Source organism: Oncorhynchus gorbuscha, linkage group LG21 (genome assembly GCF_021184085.1).
Source record: "Oncorhynchus gorbuscha isolate QuinsamMale2020 ecotype Even-year linkage group LG21, OgorEven_v1.0, whole genome shotgun sequence".
Lineage (NCBI taxonomy): Eukaryota > Metazoa > Chordata > Actinopteri > Salmoniformes > Salmonidae > Oncorhynchus > Oncorhynchus gorbuscha.
Genome location: NC_060193.1, coordinates 48607092 through 48628331, shown reverse-complemented (window position 1 = coordinate 48628331; position 21240 = coordinate 48607092). Strand labels below are relative to the sequence as shown.

At 44.7% G+C, this 21240-nt stretch overlaps 2 protein-coding genes across 3 annotated transcripts; one reads left to right on the top strand and one right to left on the bottom strand.

The window, feature by feature from the left end:
* Positions 1–1340: 1340 nt before the first annotated feature.
* On the bottom strand, positions 1341–13364 carry LOC124008777 (proline-rich extensin-like protein EPR1). Of its 2 annotated transcripts, XM_046320319.1 has the most exons (11): positions 13271–13364; positions 12223–12977; positions 11833–11947; positions 11219–11650; positions 10171–10925; positions 9792–9906; positions 9372–9608; positions 2357–2656; positions 1909–2220; positions 1612–1711; positions 1341–1448 (listed from the first exon to the last, which is right to left on the bottom strand). In XM_046320319.1, exons 1-6 carry the CDS (start codon positions 13334–13336, stop codon positions 9831–9833), a joined length of 2199 nt encoding a protein of 732 aa, XP_046176275.1. In that variant the 5' UTR covers positions 13337–13364; the 3' UTR covers positions 1341–1448; positions 1612–1711; positions 1909–2220; positions 2357–2656; positions 9372–9608; positions 9792–9830. The 2 variants fall into 2 exon arrangements, with proteins under 2 accessions (XP_046176275.1, XP_046176276.1); XM_046320320.1 differs by lacking the exons at positions 1341–1448; positions 1612–1711; positions 1909–2220; positions 2357–2656 and adding an exon at positions 8416–9112.
* A 3325-nt stretch (positions 13365–16689) lies between these two features.
* On the top strand, positions 16690–18644 carry LOC124008710 (complement C1q-like protein 2). Its single transcript, XM_046320217.1, has 2 exons — positions 16690–17526; positions 18079–18644. The coding sequence occupies exons 1-2, from the start codon at positions 16942–16944 to the stop codon at positions 18256–18258; spliced, it is 765 nt and encodes a 254-aa protein (XP_046176173.1). The 5' UTR covers positions 16690–16941; the 3' UTR covers positions 18259–18644.
* Positions 18645–21240: the final 2596 nt, after the last annotated feature.

Sequence of the window (21240 nt, the reverse complement as noted above, 5' to 3'; positions counted from 1 at the left end):
GTTGCGTGATTAGGGAAATTGTACCCTATGACTCTACCACAGGGCAGCGGTCGTTCATTGCAATGACCTCCATAGCATGGATAGTGGTGCGCTCTGCCTCCCTCTTTCCCTTGTTTTGTTATCTCCTGAAGGTGTATTGTTCAAATCCCTGGGAAAGGTCACATCAGCAGCCATGTGAGTAATCAGGCAGTAAGCATTTATCCTTTGTTGACGGAAACAAATGTGTTTATACTGAACTGGATGGAGCACAGAGAGAGTTCGGTTTCACTTGTGCTATATGAAACAGGTCCAACTTAATATAAAATTGATCCTCACACTCGTTTTTCTTCAAGATCTACACAATCAGATAAAAGTTCATTGATTTGACTTGTATTCTTTTGTGAGTGGTGTATTTATTTTATTGGTTGAAATGTAATGGACGCTATATATAGAAAACAGAGGGGAGTTTTGAGATCCATTATACACATTGTGGATCGTATAAGAACCAGCGTACCGGAGTTTCCTTTTCGAACACAACAGCTTGCCATTTCTTTGGCCACTTTGGCCACTCTTTGGCCACTGCAGTTACTCAGATGTGGGTAAACCATGTCATGTTGTCCTTCTCTTTGAGGAAATGTTTCATCTTGACTTGAAATGACTAATACAAACCTGCATACTTCGATGACCACTAATCTCTTCGTGTGTATGTTCTCAGTGACCCGTTACTATATCATTTTGGATTATCGAGATTATAGAGATAATCAGACAGCTAAAGTGATAACATGAGATTGAATCTGTCTTTGAGATAGCCAGGCCTGTTGCTGATGAAATTATGGCTCAAGTCCACCCACATCCTAAGGGATATGTCTGGATCTGACAGTAGTGTGCCTGCAGCCAGCATCAGTTCATGTCCTCCACGTGTTAGTCTATCAACAATGGGACTCTGATAGTGTTGGGTTGAATCACCATTTTCGTGTCTGATATCATATCAAGTCAAATGTATTTATATGGCCCTTCGTACATCAGCTGATATCTCAAAGTGCTGTTCAGAAACCCAGCCTAAAACCCCAAACAGCAAGCATGATAGAGATTATTCTTTTTCACTTGCAACGGCGGGAAAAGCAGGACATCAACTATGTGGGCGATGTAATCTTGATTTACATAGCCCACATGTCCATCACCTTATTTGTGTGGGTTTAAAGCTACCAATGTCACAGCAATACATACATCTAAACTGGCTACTGTTTCACACATCCTTTTGGTATATTTGGTATCCAATGGACTGATAGTGTGGGATTGCTAGGTTAAAATCTACTGTAGTTACAATAAATCAATAACAGGAATAAGCAAACTTGGTCTCATTGGATTTTATTATAAGTTTATTTTAAGACCAAGTGGGGTATGCTTGAGTTTTGTTTTAAAAAGAAAAATGCTATGCTCCACTGCGTCCTTTTCTTCGGGCAAAATAGCTTATGGGAGAAAGAGAAAGTTTGTGACATCCCTTATCACTAAGATACTTTACTGTTGAAAAGGTGCACTTACAGTATATCAACCTCTGGAATTACATTTACTGAAATAGATTCTTTTGGATTGTTGTGTCAAAAAGGTGAGCTGGATTAAGTAATGTAGTACCTTTAAAGGGCTTCAAAGGTCCAGTGGAAGAGTCAACCCATGTAGAAGGGAGTCCCAGGGGTGGACATGTGATCCCCAGCCGAGTCCCATCCTCCATCATCTGAACACAATTCAGGAGAGCCTTATTAATCAATTGTTAAACTAAACGTAAATCATGTGCTACCAAATTTGTTTTGATTGAAACCTGAACCCAGTTAGGATTTAGAATAGTCAATGGTGAACATTACTTTGCTCACCAGCCCAATCATGCTTGTTACAAGAGTAGAGAGATTATTTAGTGTTCAAAAGGGCATTTACCTTCCGGCACCAACATCGGTGAGAGAGGTCTGAGCATGTGAACCAGGGAAGCGGCTGATATTCCAGGCCCAGCTTTGGTAGTTGTACATGGATAACCTGGATATTTGCTCATTGGAGCACCTGTTACTAATGGAAATCAGCGTTATATAAGGTAAATGACAAGCTGAACTCTATCTCTATCTCTCTGTGAAATGTGAGCTAGCTAAAGCATAATCAACTGCTCTCATTGAATATGGGTTAACTCCATGTTGGGCCATTTGGCAACCCTGTGGTGGAGGTGAATCAACAAAAATCCTGTGTCCCTTGACATTCCTGTGGTGGAGGGAAAAAAATCAGAAAGGCAGCGAGGAGGTAGACTAAATAATAAACATGAGAATTGCTGATTGCAGATAAAATAGGACTTTGATTTACATGTAAAAAAAGGGACAGTTTGGAGTGAGTAGCCTACCTCAAAACTCTGAAGAGACTCAGCTTCCACTGAACAAATGGGCAAATCAAACACGACGGGTTTCACTGGTGGAGACATGAGTAGCTCCACCACGATGGGTTTCACTGGTGGAGACATGAGCAGCTCCACCACGATGGGCTCCACTGGAGGTGGAGGGAAGAAATCCTGGGCCCTTTGACATCTCGGAGTTGTAGGTGGAGCAAAATAATCCAATAGGGAGGGAGGAGGAAGAGTAGTTCTGGCCTGTGGAACTGAAGTTTCCATGTCTGTCTTTCATTTTTTATGTCGCTGTGTCAAACCCTTCAGTGGAATATGTTTCAGAGGTGGTTGGGCAAATTGGGAAAGGACATAAACAAATCAAATTGTTATCGTCAAATATGCCGAACACAACTGTCATGTTTGTCATTTATTATCATGTCTTGTCCCTGTGCTCCCCATGCTATTCGTTTCCCTCTGCTGGTCTTATTTGGTTCTTTCCCTCCTTCTATCCCTCTCTCTCCCCCTCCCTCTCTCACTCTCTCGCTCTCTCTTCTCTCTATCGTTCCGTTCCTGCTCCCAGCTGTTCCTATTCCCCTAATCATCATTTAGTCTTCCCACACCTGTTCCCGATCCTTTCCCCTGATTAGAGTCCCTATTTATTCCTTTGTGTTCCGTTCCTGTCCCGTCGGTTCCTTGTTTAGTATTCACCATGCTGTGATTGCGTTTCGCCCTGTCCTGTCGTGTTTTTGCTGTGATTGTGTATCGCCCTGTCCTGTCGTGTTTTTTGCCTTCATCAGATGCTGCGTGTGAGCAGGTGTCTCTATCAACTACGGCCTGCGCCTACCCGAAGCGACCTGCAGTCTGTGGCCGCTTCTCCAGTTATTCCCCTCTACAGACTAGAGGATTTTTGTTATTCCCTGTTTGGACTTAAATAAACTCTGTTTCTGTTAAGTCGCTTTTGGGTCCTCTTTCACCTGCATGACAGAAGGAACCGACCAAGGAATGGACCCAGCGACTTCAGACGCTCGTTACACTGCCGTCGAGATCCAAGGAGCCATGCTCGGCAGACACGAGCAGGAATTGTCTGCTGCTCGCCATGCCGTGGAGAACCTGGCCGCTCAGGTTTCCGACCTCTCTGGACAGTTCCAGAGTCTACGTCTCGTGCCACCTGTTACTTCCTGGCCTGCCGAGCCTCCAGAACCTAGGGTTAATAACCCACCTTGCTACTCCGGGCAGCCCACTGAGTGCCGCTCCTTTCTCACGCAGTGTGAGATTGTGTTCTCTCTCCAACCCAACACATACTCTAGAGAGAGAGCTCGGGTTGCTTACGTCATTTCACTCCTTACTGGCCGGGCTCGAGAATGGGGCACAGCTATCTGGGAGGCAAGGGCTGATTGCTCTAACAAATTCCAGAACTTTAAAGAGGAGATGATTCGGGTTTTTGACCGTTCAGTTTTTGGTGGGGAGGCTTCTAGGGCCCTGGCTTCCTTATGCCAAGGTGAACGGTCCATAACGGATTATTCTATTGAGTTTCGCACTCTTGCTGCCTCTAGTGAGTGGAACGAGCCGGCGCTGCTCGCTCGTTTTCTGGAGGGACTCCACGCAGTGGTTAAGGATGAGATTCTCTCCCGGGAGGTTCCTTCAGATGTGGACTCTTTGATTGCTCTCGCCATCCGCATAGAACGACGGGTAGATCTTCGTCACCGGGCTCGTGGAAGAGAGCTCGCATCAACGGTGTTTCCCTGCTCCGCATCACAACCATCTCCCTCCTCTGGCTTTGAGACTGAGCCCATGCAGCTGGGAGGGATTCGCATCTCGAATAAGGAGAGGGAACGGAGGATCACCAACCGCCTGTGCCTCTATTGCGGAGTTGCTGGACATTTTGTTAATTCATGTCCAGTAAAAGCCAGAGCTCATCTGTAAGCGGAGGGCTACAGGTGAGCGCAACTACTCAAGTCTCTCCATCAAAGTCCTGTACTACTTTGTCGGTCCACCTACGCTGGACCGGTTCGGTGCTACATGTAGTGCCTTGATAGACTCTGGGGCTGAGGGTTGTTTCATGGACGAAGCATGGGTTCGGAAACATGACATTCCTTTCAGAGAGTTAGAGAAGCCTACGCCCATGTTCGCCTTAGATGGTAGTCATCTTCCCAGTATCAGATTTGAGACACTACCTTTAACCCTCACAGTATCTGGTAACCACAGTGAGACTATTTCTTTTTTGATTTTCCGTTCACCGTTTACACCTGTTGTTTTGGGTCATCCCTGGCTAGTATGTCATAATCCTTCTATTAATTGGTCTAGTAATTCTATCCTATCCTGGAACGTTTCTTGTCATGTGAAGTGTTTAATGTCTGCCATCCCTCCCGTTTCTTCTGTTCCTACTTCTCAGGAGGAACCTGGCGAGCCAACTCCCTTGACAGGAGTGCCGGAGGAATATCATGATCTGCGCAGTCGGCCTCTTCCAGGCCAACTCCTTCCTCCTCACCGGTCGCTAAACTTCCTCCTTCCGGAGGTAGACTCTCTCTGTCGGCTCCCGAGCCAACCATAGTGCCTTCTTCTTCTCCGGCCGAAGTATGATTCTTTTTTGTTAAGAAGAAGGACGGTACTCTGCTCCCCTGCGTGGATTATCGAGGGCTGAATGACATAACGGTTAAGAATCGTTATCCGCTTCCCCTTATGTCATCAGCCTTCGAGATTCTGCAGGGAGCCAGGTGCTTTACTAAGTTGGACCTTCGTAACGCTTAGGCATCAGAGAGGGGGACGAGTTTGTTAGGGCATTTTGAGTACCGGGTTCTGCCGTTCGGTCTCGCCAATGCGCCAGCTGTTTTTCAGGCATTAGTTAATGATGTTCTGAGAGACATGCTGAACATTTTTGTTTTTGTCTATCTTGACGATATCCTTTTTTTCTCCGTCACTCGAGATTCATGTTCAGCACGGGCGACGTGTTCTACAGCGCCTCTCTACGTAAAGGCTGGTCAAGGTTCCGTTAGAAGGGATGGATTCCAATCAGCTGTCAGTGATTGGCGAAGGTCACGTGTCGAGTTGCAGCGCTTTTTAGGTTTCGCTACTACGGCGTTTCATTCGCCTTTCTGCCCTCTCACAGAAAGACCCCGCCCAGGAGCTTTTGATCTTCTAAAAGAACGTCTTGGACGTCACTAGACACATTGCTCCCAGAGGTAGGCGTGGGAGCCAGAGTCTGATACGCTCTCATCGCCTGTCGCCATCTGAGCGCAACTATGATGTGGGTAACCGCTTCCCATCCGCAGCCCTAGGCGTGGCTGGTTGAGGGGGCTTCCTTTGTCGGGACAGACCATAAGAACCTTGAGTACATCCGTTCTGCCAAACGACTTAATGCCCGTCAAGAGTTTGTGATTTCTTACCGTCTAGCAAGAACACCAAGCCTGATGCCTTATCCAGTTCTTCTCCTCTGTCCCGAGGGGATCTCATCGTGTTGTCCAGAAAGACAGGTTAAGCAAGCACGCACACTGTCCAGTAACGTTCCTGTTTCCACTCCTGGCTGTTCTTCAGTGGGCTCACTCTGCGTTTGGTCATCCCGGTGTTCGAGGCACGTCTGTTCGCCAGCGCACCTGGAGGAGGGTGAGGTCTGACACCTTTGCCGGTTCACATTGGGCACAGACTTTGAGAGCCGCCAATAAACATCGCAGTCTGGGAAGACTGTGCATTCTGAACGGTTAGGTTCTCTAAGGCGGCATTAAGAGTCCAATTCCCCTCGCCTTCCTTCCGCTAAGGTATTCTGTTTTGATTGGCCCGTCAGATCCCCAGTCTAACGGTCAAGTCAGGCTTTCCACTACGCAACCTTTCCTCCCTTCTTGAGAACAGCTTGGGCAGAATACGCTCACAATAAGTTGACTCCGTTTCAGAGTTCATTGTTCTCATCCCAGCTTGTCCGTTCTCCGCTCAAGCGTTTGTCCAACGTCCCAGGTGAGGTCTGCACTCCGTTAAGGGCACAGACGGTCCGCTGTTAAGAGTCCAAGGTATTGTGCGAGAGAGTGTGGCTTTCCACTTCAACCTTCCTCTTACGACAGCTTCTCGTAAGTTGACGTTCATTGGTCATCTTCCTGTCGCGTCCACATCCTGTCTTCCATGTCTCCTGTGTTAAGCCCTTTCTTCGCACCCCCGTTCGTCTTCCCTCCCCCTCCCCCGTCCTTGTCGAGAGCGCACCTATTTACAAGGTACATAAGATCATGGACATGCGTTCTCGGGGACGGGGTCACCAATACCTAGTGGATTGGGAGGGTTACGGTCCTGAGGAGAGGAGTTGGGTTCCGTCTCGGGACGTGCTGGACCGTTCACTCATCGATGATTTCCTCCGTTGCCGCCAGGATTCCTCCTCGAGTGCGCCAGGAGGCGCTCGGTGAGTGGGGGGTACTGTCATGTTTGTCATTTATTATCATGTCTTGTCCCTGTGCTCCCCATGCTATTCGTTTCCCTCTGCTGGTCTTATTTGGTTCTTTCCCTCCTTCTATCCCTCTCTCTCCCCCTCCCTCTCTCACTCTCTCGCTCTCTCTTCTCTCTATCGTTCCGTTCCTGCTCCCAGCTGTTCCTATTCCCCTAATCATCATTTAGTCTTCCCACACCTGTTCCCGATCCTTTCCCCTGATTAGAGTCCCTATTTATTCCTTTGTGTTCCGTTCCTGTCCCGTCGGTTCCTTGTTTAGTATTCACCATGCTGTGATTGCGTTTCGCCCTGTCCTGTCGTGTTTTTGCTGTGATTGTGTATCGCCCTGTCCTGTCGTGTTTTTTGCCTTCATCAGATGCTGCGTGTGAGCAGGTGTCTCTATCAACTACGGCCTGCGCCTACCCGAAGCGACCTGCAGTCTGTGGCCGCTTCTCCAGTTATTCCCCTCTACAGACTAGAGGATTTTTGTTATTCCCTGTTTGGACTTAAATAAACTCTGTTTCTGTTAAGTCGCTTTTGGGTCCTCTTTCACCTGCATGACAACAACAAGTGGAGACCTTACCGTGAAATGCATACTCACAAGCCCTTAACCAACAATGAAGTTTTAAGAAATTAAGAGTCAAGAAAAGATTTACTAAATAAGCTAAAGTTTTTTTTTAAAGCATTTGTAAACGTGTGAATTTCTGATTGCAATTAAACTAGGACCATGATTTACAAATTAAAAGGGACAGCTTGGTGTGAGTAGCCTACCTCAAATCTCTGAAGCGACTCAGCTTCCACTGGAGCGATCGGCAGCTTAATCATGACGTGCTGCATTGGTGGAGAGATGGGCAGCTCAACCATGATGGGTTTCACTGGTGGAGAGATGGGCAGCTCAACCACAACAGGCTTCACTGGTGGAGAGATGGGCAGCTCAACCATGATTGGTTTCACTGGTGGAAAGATGGGAAGTTCAACCACGATGGGCTCCACTGGTGGAGAGATGGGCAGTTCAACCACGATGGGCTCCACTGGTGGAGAGATGGGACTCTCGACCACGATGGGCTCCACTGGTGGAGAGATGGGATGCTCGACCACGATTGGTTTCACTGGAGGAAAGATGGGCTATATGTAGCAATATAAAAACAGAAGGTTAGTCCAGAAACAACGCAAATCAAATACAATGTAATTGACGCACGGCCTAAAACAGACCTGTTTGCTCACTTATGAAAATGCAAACCATAATAATCATCCTCTCCCTCATCATCCATCCTAACTCATGCTGTCTCATCCAAAGGAGAAACATACCTGTGCCCTACTCTGTGTGCACAAAAGGGTAACAAAGTACCACATGAAGAACATAGATTGGTACTCCTGACACTTCTGCCATGCAACCTTAATCATCTTCTCAAGAGTCCCAATGCTACAGGAGAGGAAACACACCAGGTTGATTAGAATGGGTGGAAGGAGGTTTCACACCGTGGATACGAAAAAGTCTTTACATTTCAGACCTGAACTCAATCTAGGTACTCTGGGTAATACAGGTAATCTGAAACTCCATTACATTGGTCCAATATCTCAATCAACTTCACTGTAAAGGTAGTGTAATTATAGCACTCAAAATCCCATCATGAATGTATCTGGTGGACAGTGTAGATGTGCAGATGTCAATGCTGAATTAATAAACAAAGTACTTACTTTGCAAGAGGACCAGGGAATGCTGTGAGGACTCCAGGCTGCTCCTGTGGGCTCTGCTGAGGGAGATCAGAGGACGTAGGAAGGGGGAGATGGGCAGGAGCATCAACAATCTGAGAAGAACCAGCCTCTATTTCCCAGTTGGCCCCTTGACAAGGTTGATCCTGGTGGTTCACAGGTGGAGGGGTGGGCAGCTCAACCAGGATGGGCTCCACTGGTGGAGAGATGGGCAGCTCAACCGCAATGGGCTTCACTGGTGGAGAGATGGATAGCTCAACAACAACAGGCTTCACAGGTGGAAAGATGGGCAGCTCATCCACGATGGGCTTCACTGGTGGAGATATGGTTAGCTCAACCACAATGGGCTCCACTGGTGGAGAGATGGGCAGCTCAACCACAATGGGCTCCACTGGTGGAGAGATGGGCAGCTCAACCACAATGGGCTTCACTGGTGGAGACATGGGCAGCTCAACCACGATGGGCTCCACTGGAGGTGAAGGGAAGAAATCCCGGGCCCTTTGACATCTCTGAGTTGTAGGCAGAGTGAAATAATCCAATAGGGAGGGAGGAGGAAGAGTAGTTCTGGCCTGTGGAACTGACGTTTTCATGTCTTTCTTACTTTTTTTATGTCGCTGTGTCAGACCCTCCAGTGGCTTATTTTTCCGCAGTTGTAGGGCACCCTGGGAAAGAACATATACTAATCAAAATAAATCAAATTGTATTCGTCACATGCGCTGAATACACAAGTGTAGACGTTACCGGGAAATGCATACTCACAAGCCCTTAACCAACAATGAAGTTAAGAAATTAAGAGTCAAGAAAATATTTACTGATAAGCAACAACAACAAAGCATATGCAAAGGTGTTAATTTCTGATTGCAGTTAAAATAGGACCATTATTTACAAATTAAAAGGGACAGTTTGGAGTGAGTAGCCTACCTCAAATCTCTGAAGTGACTCAGCTTCCACTGGAGTGATCGGCAGGTCAAACATGACGTGCTTCACTGGTGGAGAGATGGGCAGCTCAATCACAACAGGCTTCACTGGTGGAAAGATGGGCAGTTCAACCACGATGGGCTCCACTGGTAGAGAGATGAGACTCTCGACCACGATGGGCTCCATTGGTGGAGAGATGGGAAGCTCGACCACGATTGGTTTCACTGGAGGAAAGATGGGCTATATGTAGCAATATAAAAACAGAAGGTTAGTCCAGAAACAACGCAAATCAAATACAATGTCATTGACGCACGGCCTAAAACAGACCTGTTTGCTCACTTATGAAAATGCAAACCATAATAATCATCCTCTCCCTCATCATCCATCCTAACTCATGCTGTCTCATCCAAAGGAGAAACGTACCTGTGCCCTACTCTGTGTGCACAAAAGGGTAACAAAGTACTACATGAAGAACATAGATTGGTACTCCTGACACTTCTGCCATGCAACCTTAATCATCTTCTCAAGAGTCCCAACGCTACAGGAGAGGAAACATACCAGGTTGTTTAGATTGGGTGGAAGGAGGTTTCACACCGTGGATACGAAAAAGTCTTTAGATTTCAGACCTGAACTCAATCTAGGTACTCTGGGTAATACAGGTAATCTGAAACTCCATTACATTGGTCCAATATCTCAATCAACTTCAGTGTAATTATAGCACTCAAAATCCCATCATGAATGTATCTGGTGGACAGTGTAGATGTGCAGATGTCAATGCTGAATTAATAAACAAAGTACTTACTTTGCAAGAGGACCAGGGAATGCTGTGAGGACTCCAGGCTGCTCCTGTGGGCTCTGCTGAGGGAGATCAGAGGACGTAGGAAGGGGGAGATGGGCAGGAGCATCAACAATCTGAGAAGAACCAGCCTCTATTTCCCAGTTGGCCCCTTGACAAGGTTGATCCTGGTGGTTCACAGGTGGAGAGATGGGCAGCTCAACCAGGATGGGCTCCACTGGTGGAGAGTTGGGCAGCTCCATCACGATGGGATTCACTGGTGGAGACATGGGCAGCTCAACCACGATGGGCAGCTCAACCACGATGGGCTTCACTGGTGGAGAGATGGGCAGCTCAACCATGATGGGCAGCTCAACCATGATGGGTTTCACTGGTGGAGAGATGGGCAGCTCAACCACAATGGGCTTCACTGGTGGAGACATGGGCAGCTCAACCACAATGGGCTTCACTGGTGGAGACATGGGCAGCTCCATCACGATGGGATTCACTGGTGGAGACATGGGCAGCTCAACCATGATGGGTTTCACTGGTGGAGAGATGGGCAGCTCAACCACGATGGGATTCACTGGTGGAGACACGGGCAGCTCAACCACGATGGGCTCCACTGGAGGTGAAGGGAAGAAATCCTGGGCCCTTTGACATCTCTGAGTTGTAGGTGGAGCAAAATAATCCAATAGGGAGGGAGGAGGAAGAGTAGTTCTGGCCTGTGGAACTGAAGCTTCCATGTCTGTCTTTCTTTTTTTATGTCGCTGTGTCAAACCCTTCAGTGGAATATGTTTCAGAGGTGGTTGGGCAAATTGGGAAAGGACATAAACAAATCAAATTGTTATCGTCACATATGCCGAACACAACAAGTGTAGACCTTACCGTGAAATGCATACTCACAAGCCCTTAACCAACAATGAAGTTTTAAGAAATTAAGAGTCAAGAAAAGATTTACTAAATAAGCTAAAGTTTTCTAAGAAGCATATGTAAACGTGTGAATTTGTGATTGCAGTTAAATTAGGACCATGATTTACAAATTAAAAGGGACAGTTTGGAATGAGTCGCCTACCTCAAATCTCTGAAGCGACTCAGATTCCACTGGAGTGATCGGCAACTCAAACATGACGTGCTTCATTGGTGGAAAGATGGGCAGCTCAACCGCAATGGGCTTCACTCGTGGAGAGTTGGGCAGCTCCATCACGATGGGATTCACTGGTGGAGAGATGGGCAGCTCAACCACAATGGGCTTCACTGGTGGAGAGATGGGCAGCTCAACCATAATGGGTTTCACTGGTAGAGAGATGGGCAGCTCAACCATGATGGGTTTCACTGGTGGAGAGATGGGCAGCTCAACCACAACAGGCTTCACTGGTGGAGAGATGGGCAGCTGAACCACAATGGGCTTCACTGGGTTAGAGATCGGCGCCTCAACCACGATGGGCTTCGCTGGTGTAGAGATGGGAAGCTCGACCACGATGTGTTTCACTGGTGTAGAGATGGGCTATATATAGTGGTATAGAACAGAAGGTTAGTTCAGAAACAACACAAATCAATTATAATGTAATTGCCGCATGGCCTAAAACATACCTGTTTGCTTACTTATGAAAATGCAAAGCATAATAATTATCCTTTCCCTCATCATACATCCTAACTCATGCTGTCTGCTCTAAAGGAGAAACGTACCTGTGCCCTACTCTGTATGCACAACAGGGTAACACAGTACCACATGAAGAACATAGATTGGTACTCCTGACACTTCTGCCATGCAACCTTAATCATCTTCTCAAGAGTCCCAACGCTACAGGAGAGGAAACATACCAGGTTGTTTAGATTGGGTGGAAGGAGGTTTCACACCGTGGATACGAAAAAGTCTTTAGATTTCAGACCTGAACTCAATCTAGGTACTCTGGGTAATACAGGTAATCTGAAACTCCATTACATTGGTCCAATATCTCAATCAACTTCACTGTAAAGGTAGTGTAATTATAGCACTCAAAATCCCATCATGAATGTATCTGGTGGACAGTGTAGATGTGCAGATGTCAATGCTGAATTAATAAACAAAGTACTTACTTTGCAAGAGGACCAGGGAATGCTGTGAGGACTCCAGGCTGCTCCTGTGGGCTCTGCTGAGGGAGATCAGAGGACGTAGGAAGGGGGAGATGGGCAGGAGCATCAACAATCTGAGAAGAACCAGCCTCTATTTCCCAGTTGGCCCCTTGACAAGGTTGATCCTGGTGGTTCACAGGTGGAGAGATGGGCAGCTCAACCAGGATGGGCTCCACTGGTGGAGAGTTGGGCAGCTCCATCACGATGGGATTCACTGGTGGAGACATGGGCAGCTCAACCACGATGGGCAGCTCAACCACGATGGGCTTCACTGGTGGAGAGATGGGCAGCTCAACCATGATGGGCAGCTCAACCATGATGGGTTTCACTGGTGGAGAGATGGGCAGCTCAACCACAATGGGCTTCACTGGTGGAGACATGGGCAGCTCAACCACAATGGGCTTCACTGGTGGAGACATGGGCAGCTCCATCACGATGGGATTCACTGGTGGAGACATGGGCAGCTCAACCATGATGGGTTTCACTGGTGGAGAGATGGGCAGCTCAACCACGATGGGATTCACTGGTGGAGACACGGGCAGCTCAACCACGATGGGCTCCACTGGAGGTGGAGGGAAGAAATCCCGGGCCCTTTGACATCTCTGAGTTGTAGGTGGAGCAAAATAATCCAATAGGGAGGGAGGAGGAAGAGTAGTTCTGGCCTGTGGAACTGAAGCTTCCATGTCTGTCTTTCTTTTTTTATGTCGCTGTGTCAAACCCTTCAGTGGAATATGTTTCAGAGGTGGTTGGGCAAATTGGGAAAGGACATAAACAAATCAAATTGTTATCGTCACATATGCCTAACACAACAAGTGGAGACCTTACCGTGAAATGCATACTCACAAGCCCTTAACCAACAATGAAGTTTTAAGAAATTAAGAGTCAAGAAAAGATTTACTAAATAAGCTAAAGTTTTCTAAGAAGCATATGTAAACGTGTGAATTTGTGATTGCAGTTAAATTAGGACCATGATTTACAAATTAAAAGGGACAGTTTGGAATGAGTCGCCTACCTCAAATCTCTGAAGCGACTCAGATTCCACTGGAGTGATCGGCAACTCAAACATGACGTGCTTCATTGGTGGAAAGATGGGCAGCTCAACCGCAATGGGCTTCACTGGTGGAGAGATGGGCAGCTCAACCATAATGGGTTTCACTGGTAGAGAGATGGGCAGCTCAACCATGATGGGTTTCACTGGTGGAGAGATGGGCAGCTCAACCACAACAGGCTTCACTGGTGGAGAGATGGGCTATATATAGTGGTATAGAACAGAAGGTTAGTTCAGAAACAACACAAATCAATTATAATGTAATTGCCGCATGGCCTAAAACATACCTGTTTGCTTACTTATGAAAATGCAAAGCATAATAATTATCCTCTCCCTCATCATACATCCTAACTCATGCTGTCTGCTCTAAAGGAGAAATGTACCTGTGCCCTACTCTGTATGCACAACAGGGTAACACAGTACCACATGAAGAACATAGATTGGTACTCCTGACACTGCTGCCATGCAACCTTAATCATCTTCTCAAGAGTCCCAACGCTACAGGAGAGGAAACATACCAGGTTGTTTAGATTGGGTGGAAGGAGGTTTCACACCGTGGATATGAAACTGTCTTTTGATTTCAGATCTGAACACAATCTAGGTACTCTGGGTAATACAGGTAATCTGAAACTCCATTACATTAGTCCAATATCTCAATCAACTTCAGTGTAATCATAGCACTCCAAATTCCAACATGAATGTATCTGGTGGACAGTGTAGCTGTGCAGATGTCATTGCTGTGTTAACGAAAAAAGTACTTACTTTGCAAGAGAACCAGGGAATGCTGTGAGGACTCCAGGCTGCTCCTGGGGGCTCTGCTGAGGGAGATCAGAGGACGTAGGGAGGGGGAGATAGGCAGGAGCATCAACAATCTGAGAAGAACCAGCCTCTTTTACCCAGTTGGCCCCTGCTCCAAGTTGATCCTGGTGGTTGTAATAGTCGTTCTCATTCTCATACTTGTATGCATACTCATAGATGTACTCATTGTTTTTTAGGGTCCACCTCTCTGTAAAAATAATAAGAGTAGAAGCTTGATCCTCTCATTTACATAAAGGAATGGTAATAAAATTATTCAACCAAGTCCTAACAGAGGTGTGAAATGCTTACCCCAATGGCCATATTTTTCATTCCAGTGGAAATATCCATAATCATCGCCCTTGTAAAACCCATCCGCATCAGCCTGAACAACATAATCAACATGGAGACAGTCAAATGAAAACCACTTTAAAGAGTAAAACCTGTTATCAAAGCACAATAGCTCTAAAGTACAGTTTAAATTGAATCTCTGTTAATGTTCTCAGAATGTAATGGGGAAAACATTATACTGAGACCTTTTAAAGCTAGAATCAGCTGATGTTGAGAATATTTTGAGAAACTCCTGTTCCCAATGTTTGGTTACTCACAACCAAACAGGGACCAAACTGGAAAATGTCCAGGCCTAGGCCTATGTCCCTGGAATGTTCTGACTGTAACATCATACTACTGACATTCCATGGACCTAAAGGAAACGTTTTGAATGTTGCCAGAACTTTCGAGCCCTGAATGCTGATTGGCTGACAGCCGTGGTATATCAGACCATATACTGCAAGAATGACAAATCATGTATTTTACTGCTCTAATTACATTGGTAACCAGTTTATAATATCAATAAGGCACCTCAGGGGGTTTGTGTTATATGGCCAATATACTATGGCCTGTATCTAGGCACTCCATGTTGCATCATGTTAAGAGTAGCCTTTAGCAGTGGTATATTGGCAATATACCACACACCCTCAGGGCTTATTGCTTAAGTAACCCACTGGGCACAGACATCATTTCAACATATAGTTTTGAATTCATTTTAGTTAAGTTGTCAACTAAGGTGAATTCAACATGAAATCAACAACAACAAAAATCACTGGGTACTTGCTAATTCTGGTCTACGGTGATAGTGTGGAGGTGCGCATACTACCGCCCTGGATTAGAGCTAATAGGCTACTTGCTACCGCCCTGATCCAGAGTGAAGTGTTTGATTACTCACATTATATGGATCCATAGTTGCTGGATCCATGTTTAGTCAATCTTCAACACAGACGCACTGCACCATCCAACATCTCCGGTACAGTTTCCGGTAAGGTCTCCAACATTCGGAACAAGACACCTTTACGGTTTCAGAGAGTGATCCAAGTAGTAGTCTCTAGAAACAAGTCGTTGCTACTAATAAACGAACATTGATTGCTCGGGGTTATTTACAGTCTAGAACACGTCACAGTACTCATCGTCAGATTGGAACTCACAGAGATTCTTGGAACTCATTATGTAAATGTGGTAACACAACTTTGAGTCATAATGCAAGTAGTCACACTGCACGCGACCACTATTGACATGGGACGGGTTGTTCATTTGAGTCGAATATTTGGCCACTTCCTTGTGTTTGTTCATAATTGAAAAACAATAAACAATTTTATAGTAAAGTTTTGGTCACTCACATTTGTATCGATGGATTGTTTCTAAATATTTCCCGCAAATATTCCACTAGTAGCCTAGGCCTAGCCAACAAGACTAACAAAGGGGTTCAAGGGAACACTCATTAATTTACTATTCTGTTATTACGTATATGGGAACGTGCATAGAAAATATTTAGTCTGTCTGCATTCCCAGTATCTATTGGTATCCAATAATGACAGACTCAATAACAAGGAATGACCGGGAATACATTTGGGCTTTGCTGTTAGCTGACTGCTTAGCTGCTGAGACGGGGTGTGAGATGTTAAACCCCAGCCCTGGAACAAAAGGATTCAACGATTTGTTTCAGAAATGAAACCGTCACTTTTTTCGAGATTGAAGACAGAATACAAGAATGTGTGATTGTAAATGTAGGTTGACATGGATAGTGTGGGGTATGCCGTTTGTTACAAAGGGGATGTGACGAACTGATATTTAATAAAACAAATATTAGAGAGGCCTACAGCAAAATTACTAAGTTGTTAAGTTCCTATAAAAGCGCATTGATACATAGGCTAAATGTTTTGATTCGTGTTGATTTTCAGCATCCCAATGATTGGGAGTGGCGCTGAAAGGACAGCTCCTGCCCCGCACACAGAGCTTTTTGTTTCAGCAAATAATGGCTGTTCTATTCTCTTTAATTATATGGGGACATGTTCTGTACAACCACATGGTTTGCGTGTTTCAAAATATAAATGGTGGGATCAAAGTGTTTAATGCTTTCTAATGTCATATCCTCCTTGCTGTACTATGAGGATTTGTAATTCATACATAAAGATTGCCCGATTATTGTTTCGATCTTAATCCAAATTGCAAAAGGCTTTACTCCGCATGTGTTACGTCAGCGACCCCGTAGGACTGGAATAGAATAGGAGCGCTCCAAATCAGTGCTGAGAACCAGCGAGCGCCCATCCTTGCCAAGATTCATACCCTTCGTCTGTCTGCTCTGGCACGAGTGCCCAAGGCTTATGGACAAAACAAAATAGAATAGTTGCATTGAGGAAGAAAATATATTTGGTGTCAGTTTTTTTCCTTCTAATTACGCACGCAAACATTCCACTATTACTCCTCCAAGCTCAGCAGACTTTCTATCGCTTGCTTCTCGGATATTCCAGAGGAAGCGACTTGTGGCCGCTGTGATTGGCATCGTCATGGTGTTGGCCCTTATCATAGTAATACCGCTGCTTGTGCAAAGTACCAAGACTTCGGCTCACTATGAGATGATGGGCACCTGTCGAATGATCTGTGATCCATACAGTTCGAAACCCGCCACCGCCATGGAGCTCATGCAGGACATGAATGCCATCCCGCCGCCGCCAATGGCGCAAGGCTCCAAAGGTGAATTAGGGCGACCTGGGAAACCGGGACCAAGAGGTCCACCGGGAGAACCAGGACCTCCCGGCCCAAGAGGACCACCCGGAGACAGGGGCGATTCCGGGAAAGCTGTTTACCCCGCGGTAACGTCAGGGACTGCAAAGACCGAAACGGACACGGACGAGGTTAACACTGCACTCAGTGAAACAAAGGTTGCGTTCTATGTCGGGTTGAAGAACCCACACGAAGGATATGAGGTGCTTAAATTCGACGATGTTGTCACAAACTTGGGAAATCAATACGACCCAACCAATGGCAAGTTCACTTGCCAAGTGTCCGGAATTTATTTTTTCACATACCACGTGTTAATGCGAGGAGGCGACGGGACAAGCATGTGGGCAGACTTGTGCAAAAACGGACAGGTAAACATTATTGAATTCAAATAGCATATACGAAAATATTGTATTCTCATTCATTTGAAAACAATTAATGTCTAGAACATACTATAAATGCACGCAAAAACCCGAAGGGTATGGAGAAAAACGTATACTACACGCACAAATTGTATGCACTCACTTTATATAATTTTGGCTAGTGCACTTGTCGGCTTTATGGTAGGACATTTAGGACATATGCTTAGTAATTGTAAACTCAGTTAAATCGGGTAGGCTACACATTATATTACCACAGTAAAGAAATGATTGATCGTTTAGCTGCTTAAGCCCTCGTTCCCCCTTCTGTGGTGTCCAAAGTGACATAATATAACCTATTCTACAAAGTGCTAGTGGAGGAATTTGTCTGACCATAACTGAGGAAATGCCCAAAGTTGTGTCCAACGTGGTATATAATATGATGTAATCTACAAAGTGGTAGTGGAGGAATTTGTCTGACCATAAGAGACGAAATCAAAATAACCATAAAATATCAAGTTCATGAGGATTATACGTATTTTGTGTGTCCCTTCCATTACACAGGTTCGGGCAAGTGCTATTGCACAGGACGCAGACCAGAACTACGATTACGCAGGTAACAGCGTGGTTCTACACCTGGACTCCGGGGATGAGATTTATGTCAAACTGGACGGTGGCAAAGCACACGGAGGCAACAACAACAAGTACAGCACCTTCTCTGGATTCATTTTGTATCCAGATTAAATAGCCTGACAAGTTTGAGGCTACCCATGACTCTTCCTCCGAATGAGGTTCAAACAGAGCTTCATCTTTAATTTCGCTCTCTCATTTCCTTTGAAGAGCAAGGTGCTTGTAATGGTCTTCTAACCACCAATAATATATAGGATAAATAGGCGATATAGCAGTTGAGGTCGTTTGATTGAATGTGGTAAGATTACTTGATTCAGCAGTTTGTTTTACTCAATAGGATCACCTTATGCGGAGAAATAGCCTATGTGTAGCTACGGTCAAATGCACAGAGATCATATAACTCATGTGTTCGGTACATCCAGAGTTGTGTTTTATTTTATGCCACTAGGTCAAGTGCATTATATATTTTTTCCTGATGTACCAATAAATGTCATTTTACAGTTTGTCTCATTTGGATGTTTAAAGAAAAAGATGACATGACAATGTGAGTTACAGTAATTAGGGACTGCATACATTTTTGTACTGGTCCGCCGTGGGAAATGAACCCACAACCATGGCGTTACAAGCACTATGTTCTACCTGCTGAACAACACGGGGACCACAGCATGGATGAGTCTTATGGAGCCACGCTGCAGGTTAAAGTGACAACCTGCCATCCAATACTCGCACTAGTGAAGGTGCTCCTCACGTATACATTCTATCATCCGTCAAGACTGAAATGTTTGATTTTCCTTCAAACATTTCATTTTTTCCTTTTTCCACAAGATTAGTGGCTATTTGACAAAGAAGGCAGTGGTGTAAAGTACTTAGGTAAGAAATACTTTAAAGTAATACCTTTTGGAAGGAAAATTGTCCAACACACACTAATCAAGACAACATCCCTGGTAATCCCTACTGCCTCTGATCTGGCGGATTTACTAAACACAAATGCATCTTTTGTAAATTATGTCTGAGTATTGGGGTGTGCACTTGGCTATCCTTACATTTTAAAAACAAGAAAATGGTGTCGCCTGCTTTGTTTAATATACAGTTGAAGTCGGACGTTTACATACATTTTAGGCAAATACATTTAAACTCCGTTTTTCACAATTCCTGACATTTAATCCTAGTAAAAATTCCCTGTTTTAGGTCAGTTAGGATCACCACTTTATTTTAAGAAGGTGAAATGTCACAATAATAGTAGAGAGAATGATTTATTTCAGCTTTTATTTATTTCATCACATTCCCAGTGGGTCAGAAGTTTACATACACTCAATTAGTATTTGGTAGCATTGCCTTTACATTTTTTAACTTGGGTCAAACGTTTCAGGTAGCCTTCCACAAGCTTCCCACAATAAGTTGGTTGAATTTTGGCCCATTCCTCCTGACTGAGCTGGTGTAACTGAGTCAGTTGGGTTTGTAGGCCTCCACATGCTTTTTCAGTTCTTCCCAGAAAATGTTCTGTAGGATTGAGGTCAGGGCTTTGTGATGGCCATTCCAATACATTGACTTTGTTGTCCTTAAGCCATTTTGCCAGAACTTTGGAAGTATGTTTGGGGTCATTGTCCATTTGGAAGACCCATTTGCGACCAAGCTTTAACTTCCTGACTGATGTCTTGAGATGTTGCTTCAATATATCCACATAATTTCCCTGCCTCATGATGCCATCTATTTTGTGAAGTGCACCAGTCCCTCCTGCAGCAAAGCACCCTCACAACATGATGCTGCCACCCCCGTGCTTCATGGTTGGGATGGTGTTCTTCAGAAACACTTTTAGACTTTTACTCAATAAGTATTTTACTGGGTGACTTCCACTTCTACTTGAGTAACTTTCTATTAAGGTGGCATCTATACTTATACTCAAATATGACAACTGGGTACTTTTCCACCCCTGAAAGAAGGTGATAATAATCTGTCCATTCTACTACCAGAGGCCGCAGGTTTGTTTAGATTTTGTTTGTAGCTTAGGGTTGGGGTAAGGAATGTGGTAAAGGGTTAAGGTTAGTGTAAAGTTAAGGGTTATTGGCACTCATAAATTGACTCGCAGAGGCTCACATGAAAGAAATTATACAGTTTACTATAGAATACTACAGTACTTACTATAGAATTATATAGTACAATACTGTAGAAAACAATATTACACACACTGTAGTATCCCTCGATTATGTGTAATACTTACTATAGAATGTTGTAGTATACTTTAGAATACTACAACATTATCCACAAAAAAACACTGTAGTAAATACTACAGTAATGATGTCAGCAAAAACACATTTAAAAAAAACTATAGTAAATACTACAGTATTTAATTAGCATTTACCCTGAACATTCCCCTCACCCATTATGCAATTTGTACAAGTAAGAAACCTACATGTCAAGTAAAGACCATATATTGTGTTCCCTACCAGTTATAGAAAAGAGCAGTGTAACGTCGTTCTTCGTTTGTTGAAAGAGAGTCGGACCGAAATGCAGCGTGGTTGTTACTCATGTTCTTTAATGAGTGAAATGACGATACATGAAAATAACGTAATATACAAAATACAAAACAACAAACGGAACGTGAAACCTATTACAGCCTATCTGGTGAACACTACACAGAGACAGGAACAATCACCCACGAAATACAAAGCGAAACCAGGCTACCTAAATACGGTTCCCAATCAGAGACAACAAGAATCACCTGACTCTGATTGAGAACTGACTCAGGCAGCCAAGCCTATGCAACACCCCTACCCAGCCGTAATCCCAATAATTACAAAAACCCCAATACGAACCACAACATATAAACCCGTGTCACACCCTGGCCTGACCAAACATATAACGAAAACACAAAATACAATGACCAAGGCGTGACAAGCAGAAGCTTTGCACTATCTGTTCCGATGGGAGTCCTACCTAGTTAACTGTAAATAGTACAGTATACTACCGTATACTACAGTAAATATTAAAGGAAGTACTACAGTAAACACTACAGTATGTTTTTACAGACTTGAGTGAATACTACAGTAACATCTGCAAAAAAACTAAAGTGAATACTATAGTATTTATACCTTAACA

Coding starts and splice junctions, on each gene's coding strand:
- LOC124008777 (XM_046320319.1), bottom strand. CDS start 13,336: ATGAAGCACGTCATGTTTGAGTTGCCGATCACTCCAGTGGAATCTGAG. Junction 11,651..11,832: donor GCATACAGAGTAGGGCACAG/GTACGTTTCTCC, acceptor CACTATATATAG/CCCATCTCTACACCAGTGAA. Junction 9,907..10,170: donor TTCCCTGGTCCTCTTGCAAA/GTAAGTACTTTG, acceptor CCTCTCCTGTAG/CGTTGGGACTCTTGAGAAGA.
- LOC124008710 (XM_046320217.1), top strand. CDS start 16,942: ATGGTGTTGGCCCTTATCATAGTAATACCGCTGCTTGTGCAAAGTACC. Junction 17,527..18,078: donor ACTTGTGCAAAAACGGACAG/GTAAACATTATT, acceptor TCCATTACACAG/GTTCGGGCAAGTGCTATTGC.